We start from the raw sequence: 8454 nt of genomic DNA on the forward strand, positions 1-8454 counted from the left end.
GTAGACCACAAACACTGTTTATACCGATTAAATGATTCACAATCTACATTTTGATAGTTACACTAACTTCGGATTTATTTATTTTTTCCATCAAAAAAAAAAAGTTCCATGTACCTTCATGGGATGCTGGCTTGTTTGAGGGTAGGAGTCTAGGCTTATACCAGACTTTTACTGCATTGTTAACAATAATAACTGCCCACTGTCACCAATATTTCCTGACATTTCAGTATCTGCCTAATATTTAATTCAATGCAGCCCCTTCACTAAACCTTTCTGACTAACCAATTATATAAAGGCCTTTGCAGCTATATCTCCCATCCAAGATGCAATTGATCCTCCATCACTCAGACCATGACGACATCTGAACAATGGAACTGAGTGTGTCTCCCATTGGATCCAGGTCCAAAATGTCTACTCATTCCAGTTAAAGGGTTTGATACCAGGAGATTCCTGGTTCAATTCCTGGCTCAACCACTGGCTCACTGTGTGTGACCTTGAGCAAGTCACTTAACCTCCTTGTGCTCTGTCCTGATGTAAAACTGAGGTCGTTATAAAGTGATTACAGGAGTTTTTTTTTTTCTTTATGCATAGTTCAACCCCTAGTCTCTGTAAATCGCTTTGGATAACAGTGTCTCCAAAATGACTAATTAATAAATAATAATAATAGTCTATTATATATGAAAGCTGTGCTTTGTTTTGGGGTTTTTTTCAGCTATTTAAGGAGTGTGAGACATTTTGAATTGAACCCAATTAAAAATGCTAAGCAGGTGCTGGATTCCTAAAAAGCTTGCAATGACTGATATTCAAGAATGACAGGTCACTCAAAACAGTAAATTACACTTGTAACACAATAATACATAGGATTTTAATTAAAACCTGGGCTGGACACTTTAACAGCCTGATTTTAAATAAAGTGAAGCTAACCTTCCTGGCAATACAGGTTTCTAACAGTGTTGGCTATACTATTACACTGTAGTCCAGGTGGCATGACAGCACACAAACCTGACCTCAACACCTCCTGCCATTTTGTCCTGGGCTTCTCTCTTGAGAAGTCTTGACAGCTGTAGTGAAAGGAATTGTGGTCACTGAGGCTAAATTAAGCCCACAAATCACACTTGCTTGTGACACAATCCAGATTCAAACCTTGGAATCCAGAGGTGAAAGCCATAAAAGGCTAGTGAATTATCCCAATCCACGCTGCTCCCCCTTTCATATTTTCAGTGCCGATGATGAGTCTATTCTTTTCATAGCAAATCATATGGAATGCACAGCTATTCCAACAATCAACATATTTATTTGTATAGATGACATACAACAGCATACTGTACTGAATTAATTATTATAACGGGATCTCTAAAATACAATTAAATTAACATGCAAACAATAAACAGCATTTTACCAATGTCTCTGGAATTCTATATTTTTACACCATACTGATGCTGAAAATCCATATAGTATAACATTATAGAGTAACAATACAAATTTAAACCAATATAGTGTTTCAGAAAGAGTTTTTTAGAATATATATATATATATATATATATATATATATATATATATATATATATATATATATATATATATATATCTATATATATATATATATATATATATATATATATATATATATATATATATATATATATATAGATAGATAGATAGATAGATAGATAGATAGATAGATAGATAGATAGATAGATAGATAGATATAGATAGATATAGATAGACAGATAGATAGATAAAGATATAGATCAGCTCTCCTGTTTCGGTTTACACCCATCCAAACAGAGATTCATCCTAGTGAAAACAAAAACAACATTGTTGGAATTACAAAGGAGTCAATAAATGCTTGTATAGTTGTTGTTTTTTTGTTTGTTTTTTTAACCAGTTGACTGGCTCCTGTCTAAATTACTATTTCAGGTTTTTCACTCGTATGATTGAAATATGATTTTCTTATTCGTATGATTCTGTAAGACACACGCATCCACAATGTTTAGAATTCACATCCTAGTCTTGTAGTCAATGTATTATGCCTGTATTTAATGTATATTGCATTGTCTTTTACTGTTTGTATTTAATGTGCCATGCCTTGTATTTCACTGTATTTACTGTATTATGCATTGTTCCTCACTATCTTGTAAAGCGCTTTGTGATGGTAGTCCACTATAAAAGGCGCTACATAAAATAAATATTGATTGATTATTATTATTCCTGCCACTCAGCAAGGTTATGACATATGCGAAAACAATAGCAGTATTAAGAAAGGCTTTAAAATGTGTTCTTACTTATTGTAAGCATGATAAATCTTTCATACCAACATAAAGTATACAAAAATAAGCACAAAAAAATAATAACATGAAGGATTGTGATAACTTTGTACACTACCTTTAACATGGTACAGGTGCACTTCAGATAGTATTACTGTTTTAATTTAACATTACAGGCAATACCACAGAGTGCACAGCTGGTAGAATGTATAGTTATTTTGTTGGCAACAACCTCTCTGAAAAGCTTGACACCAACAAATGTTTTGCATATGTTCTAGCAACAGAAAGTGCCAGCCATAACGTGTCAGTGCAAGAGTGGCATTTTGCATAGAATATCTCATGCCAGCAACTTGTGGAACACACTGTATCAATTAAGGTAAACACTTACCTGTTTGGCTTTGTTGGCTGTTTGTCATAAACCTTCTTCTAAGCATTTCATTTTCTTTAACCATTTTGGAAATTACTTTGAGAACTCCCTGTTTCACTGCAGACTAAATGAAAAATATAGGAAACACTTTTTAAAAAACATATTTAATGTTACTATATATATATATATATATATATATATATATATATATATATATATATATATATACACACACACACACACACACACACACACACACATATATATATATATATATATATATATATATATATATATATATATATATATATATATATATATATGTTTTTTAAGAACATTACATTCATTTGTGTATTGTTAATTTGTATTATTCTCAATTTAGGCGAACTAGCCATCCTTACACATGGAATAACTCCAGTAATCTATGAACACCCATGGACTATCCTGCATTAGACAGTACACTGATCGACTTTACAGTAAGATTAATATTACCTTGTTTATTGGCGTGACCGCTCCAGGGAAGGAAAATGTAAAAACACCTCGATCCATCTCGCTGTGGCCATCTACAAAAAACATCAACATACAATTGAGTACTAACTTCACAATCGCGCTAAAGAAAGACCATTGGTGAACTTTGATACGTTTTACATTGGTTTATCAACTATAATTTAATTTCAGTACAAAGAATATGAGTGTCAAAACAAAAAACTTTTAACTGTGGAAACATTTCAAACTACTGGATTCTAATGCAGGTGATGCACTGTAGTTGCAATGCAGATACACAATGTAGTTCTCATACGTTTCTTTTTTCTATGGGTAAACTGTTGGCATGTATGACTTCGTCCTATAGTAATAACAACAATCAAGATTGTTCATTACTAAAAAAAAACGAAGAATTGTATCGCATAAACCTGAACATACCACTATCTGACCTTCCTTCTCCATTCTGCTTTCTTTCATTGTCTTGGTTTTTTTGTGTCATCATTCGTCTTTGCCCGATGGTTATGTTATTATTTGGCGTCTGGTCGATGTTTTCTTTTGTGCTTATGCTAGTTTTACATCGTTTTGCTCCGTTGTGTTCTGGGCCGTCTCGTTGTGATTTTCGCGCTGTTTTATGTTTGGGAGAAATGGGCATGCCCTTCTGTTTTGTGATGGACTCCTTTGTTGTTTGTTTTATCTTCTTTCCTATCTTTACTTGTAATGTTTTGTTGTTTTTCTTACCCGGCATACTCTCGTACTGTCTGCTGCAGTCCTGCTTATTAACTCTAATTTCAGTGCTAACGCGGGAAGGAAACCCCAAACCTTTATCAACCTTTCTGGTAGATTTTGTATTACTAGGCCTTTTCCCAGCTTCAAACTGAATGATAGATCCAGACGAATGATTCCCAAAATTGTTAACATAGACACATTTGACTGGCTTGCGTTGTGCAGGTTTGGTCTTCACCATTTTATCAATTAGTTTAAATAAACAAACAGCAGTTTTACTAATTCAAATAGATGATTTTAAAAAATATTCTACGACTATGAGCCTTCGCGATTCGCTGAACGGTTTTGGCCGACCACACAGTCACCCGGATGCACATCTGTGAATCTTGATGATTTTTCGTGTGTACAGCGTTACAGAATGTTTTAATGTGAATATGAGCCTTGTTTAAAGTAGGTGCGTTAATGCCATTAAATTCAGGTTCAGCTGATGATATACATTGCACGATTTGTTCTGCAGGAATTGAATAAGAACCCCGCTGTTCCATTCGCGATGCGTTGCTCTAGTCATTTTGCTGTGTCTTTAAAGGCGGCACTTCCATTTATTATTGTCAAATGTCTTGTTCCTTCCAGACGCAGAGCGAGAAATAGCTATTTAGGTGAAAGGCGCTGCCCCAATCACTTTTGATTAGCTTGCTGCAGATAGTGCAGTCACTCAGCGGGGAGAGGTAATGCCATTGTATCTCTGTTGCATGGAATGGAACCAGGGTGTGTTAGTGCATACACCAGTTGCTGTAGATTGGTTCTTGCCAAGACATGTTGATGTGCAAGCTGTCTGTGGAGCCTGCAAAAGAAGCAGCTTTGTTGTACTGGTCGATCTTTATACTCTCTGGACTTACACTTTGGGTTATGGCATTTCCTATTCATTTCATGACACAGAGTAAACTTCCATCTTAGTTCACTAATAGCTATTAAAAGCTAATTTGAGAATAAATAGACTCAAATATAATTTCAATATTATTCTGTTTTGAATCTTTCTGGGGTTTTTTTTTTTGGGGGGGGGGGGGGGGGGGGGTTGTTGTTTTTTTTTTTTTTTTTTTTTTTTTTTTTTTTTAGTTTTTTTTACTCTTTTGCAGGAGAAATATGTTTTGGGAAATGTCTCTCGTATTGCCACCAGGTGGCACATGCATACCATTCTTGATGCCAGAAATATAATTGTAGTAATTATAGCCTAAATAAACAAATACAATAATAATAATAATTGGTTTGGATTTTATATTAATGAGAAATTGGATTCAACGCTCATTTTCTAATTAGGAAATGTAGTTAATCATTAAAACAATACATTGTGACGGGAGCATAGTCTTATTAACAGTGCAAACCTGAGAGCTTTGATGTGTAATTAAACTTTCCCTCTGCAGCAGACAGTCAGTGCTTGCATGCAGTTTCAGTTCTAAATATACTTTAATACCTGCTATTAACTATTCACAGCTCTTTTGTTTTATAGGACAACAATTTATATGTTTTACTTTTAATGAGTATGCTGTAAAAGTGTATGTAAGGTACCTGCCACAGAAGAAAGAAAAAAAATGTATTCAGTTCTGAATGATCGTCTTGGAACAGAAGACTACGTCACGTTCTTGACTCATAGTTCCATCTTTGTCTATTGAACAATATACAGTACAGTTGAGATAAAACTCTGAATGTCAGCACCTTAAATAGAATGAGCAGTTCTATCACACTGTCAATATGAATAGTTTCCAAAGACACGTTATAGTACTGTCTACCCTTCAGCTGTCCAGCTGAAAATGATCTGCACAGTGTTCACAGCTGAGTCTGATTTATCACTGAGGCAGCAGATGTACTTATGTGGCTCATATACAAAATGAGATGGTATAACATCTGAATATCTGTTTTCTTCTGGATATAAACACATATCAAAATACAGAAAGGAGTGCTAATTGATGCACATTCTGTTTTCTTACCTAGTCTTGTCACTAGCACTTATTATCAGTGCCCCTCAAACCTTTACCTGTGATTTTTGTGGTTCTATACTTTAATTTAGATTTTACAGATCATACAAAGGTTTCTGCTACTTCCTGATATAAAATCATGCACAGAGCTGTAGCAATGTTTCCCTTTTTTATCTACAGAGTTGTATCCCCCCCCCCCAAAAAAAAAATAAGTAAATAAATCTTCAAGACAAGAAAAAGGGGGACCAGTAATATTGGCAATAATAGGTAAGCAAATAGATTGCAAAGCATTCTGTCATGACATGACTAAAATTAATCTGTTATAGATCTCAGAATAAGAACATCTGAGATTAAACTAGGAGGTTCATCTGCTCAAAAACGGAACTGTTACATTCCGTTTAGGTTCAACAAAATTACACTCTGTGACTACAAAGGGGATCCAAAGCACACACTCTCACACAAACACACACACACACACACACACACTTCTGTAGCATAAGAGAATGTCATAAGTTTAATCTAAAAATACAGATTCTATTTATTAACTGTGACATTTTCTTCCAGCAGACTGGGGCCATTTTCCCCAGAGGCTGCCACACACTGTCAAACTGGATTTGCTCAGCGGAATCTTTGTCTTTCTGACAGAGGCAGGGATGATGTCATCAGAGCTTTTCATCTCCCTGCCCTATGGAGGCTATTATTCCCTGTTAATTTCCTGCAGAAGAGCAGTAAGCCTGCTGTAAGCCCTCAGCACATCCTTTCATTCTATCATAAAAACAACATGGAGCAAAGGAAGTATCATGTTGCAAATAGTTACAAGGTTAGCAAAGGGTTTTGTTTTATTTTAACTATCCAATGCTTTACAAAAGAATAGGTCTGCCTTTGATGGAGGTGAGAGCAGGATTGTCTATCCACTGCACCCCATCTTTGAAAGTCAATCTGCATATTCTGCATTTAAGAAAAAATATTAAAGAATGGGTCAGTTTATTTCCTTTTGATACATTTCCCTTCCTCTTTCTGAGTGGTTCTGGGCTCTGTTGTTCCAGTATTGAGTTTTTATCTGGCTTGGAGCTTTCATGAAGAATCGTAAGTGCTGGGACTATCAGCCTTCCAAATTCCATTCAAAGCCAGTGACAATGGACAATATTGATAGGGCTTACCATCATCCTAAGAGAGGAAAAAAAAAAAAAAAAAAAAACCTCAATGTAAAAGTTAATACAGAGGTAAATGCTTCATGCATATGGCCCAATGTCATTTTTCAGCTCTGTCATCCCCACCAGCATAGTTGAAAAGTCACATAGTCACACAATTTGAATTGAATGAGGAGGCCTGTTCAGTCCTGGTACTTAGGGGGACATGAAAAAAGCTACTTACTCTTTAAATATATTTTAGTGTAGTTTAAATACCTTTAAGACCTGCTTAGTAGAGCTGAGGCACCTGCCATAGCCTCATAACTGCTCAAGAATAGAAGGCCCAGGCCTTGGGCAAGGAGTGAAATAATAATTAGTAATTACATGTTTTGAAAACAATTAAGCCAATTTTTAAAGAAATTTACCAAACCACCACCAGGTGGCATTGTTTTACTCAGTTATACAACAATTTGAGATCCTTATGTCATAATTATCTCATAAACCCTATACATGTACTGTATTTGCCTATTTAAAACCTCACAGCAAGACATCACTATGAAAACCAAACAAGAAAGAAGCATAACATGGATACAAATGACGTCTTTTGGCTCGGTGTTGCCAAGACTACTAAAGAATATCTATGCCTAGCTATCTAGTTATTCAAGGCCTTTGATGTTTTTTATACCGATCCTGATCTGGGCCTTTCAACAACATTGTCGCAGAGTTCTTTTGAAAGCACCGTGATGCTCATGGTTGAGTCTTTGCTTTGAAATGCATTGCCCAGCAGAGGGAACCCACAAACTGAAATCATCCTGAAAATCATGTGAATCACTACAATTTAACACAGGTGGAGGCCAGTTAACTTGGTCTGCGATTATGAAGGCGATTGGTTACACCTGAGCTAATTTAGGGTTAGCTCAGATAGGGGGGTGGGGTGGACTTACCCAACCAAGCTATTTCAGTTTTTATTTTTAATTAATTTTCTACAAATTTCTATATTATTATTTTTTTTTCACTTGGAAGTTGTGGGGTAGGATGTGTATTAAATGAAAAAAAAATAAAAAAAAATTATGCATTTTAATTCAAGCTATATTAACAAAATTGAAAGCTAAAATTTGTGTAACACAAAATAATCCAAGGGGGTATAGACTATATATATATATATATATATATATATATATATATATATATATATATATATATATATATATATATATATATATATATATACACACACACACACACACACACACAGTTATACAAACGATTTAGACATGGAAGCTTGTGATGTATTATGAGCATCAACAATTTACTCAAAGCCTCCACTAGTGTTTTCTACTATTTCAACAACCTTGACTTGACACGTGCCTTCTGCTAGTTCTGCTGTCAGTTCAACACTTGTCTTCTTTCTCTTTCTTATGGATATTTTCTTCAAGTATTGCTCATCCTTGTTAGACAGCTTTTTGGGTCTTTCAGTCCTGGGTTTGTCAATCACAGATGATATTTCTCTGCAC

The 8454-nt window shown here is 34.9% G+C and overlaps 1 protein-coding gene across 1 annotated transcript; it reads right to left on the reverse strand.

The window, feature by feature from the left end:
• Nucleotides 1-1711: 1711 nt before the first annotated feature.
• Nucleotides 1712-4221, reverse strand: LOC121297588. Its single transcript, XM_041223984.1, has 4 exons — nt 3556-4221; nt 3127-3197; nt 2656-2758; nt 1712-1797 (listed from the first exon to the last, which is right to left on the reverse strand). Exons 1-4 carry the CDS (start codon nt 4079-4081, stop codon nt 1793-1795), a joined length of 705 nt encoding a protein of 234 aa, XP_041079918.1. The 5' UTR covers nt 4082-4221; the 3' UTR covers nt 1712-1792.
• Nucleotides 4222-8454: the final 4233 nt, after the last annotated feature.

Source organism: Polyodon spathula, chromosome 22 (assembly GCF_017654505.1).
Source record: "Polyodon spathula isolate WHYD16114869_AA chromosome 22, ASM1765450v1, whole genome shotgun sequence".
NCBI lineage: Eukaryota > Metazoa > Chordata > Actinopteri > Acipenseriformes > Polyodontidae > Polyodon > Polyodon spathula.

Excerpts from the sequence above, each read along its gene's own strand:
- LOC121297588 (XM_041223984.1), bottom strand. The coding sequence starts at position 4,081 with ATGGTGAAGACCAAACCTGCACAACGCAAGCCAGTCAAATGTGTCTAT. Across the intron at positions 3,198-3,555 it reads AGAAGGAAGGTCAGATAGTG|ATGGCCACAGCGAGATGGAT; the intron begins GTATGTTCAGGT and ends TGTTTTTTGTAG. Across the intron at positions 2,759-3,126 it reads CGGTCACGCCAATAAACAAG|TCTGCAGTGAAACAGGGAGT; the intron begins GTAATATTAATC and ends TTTTTCATTTAG.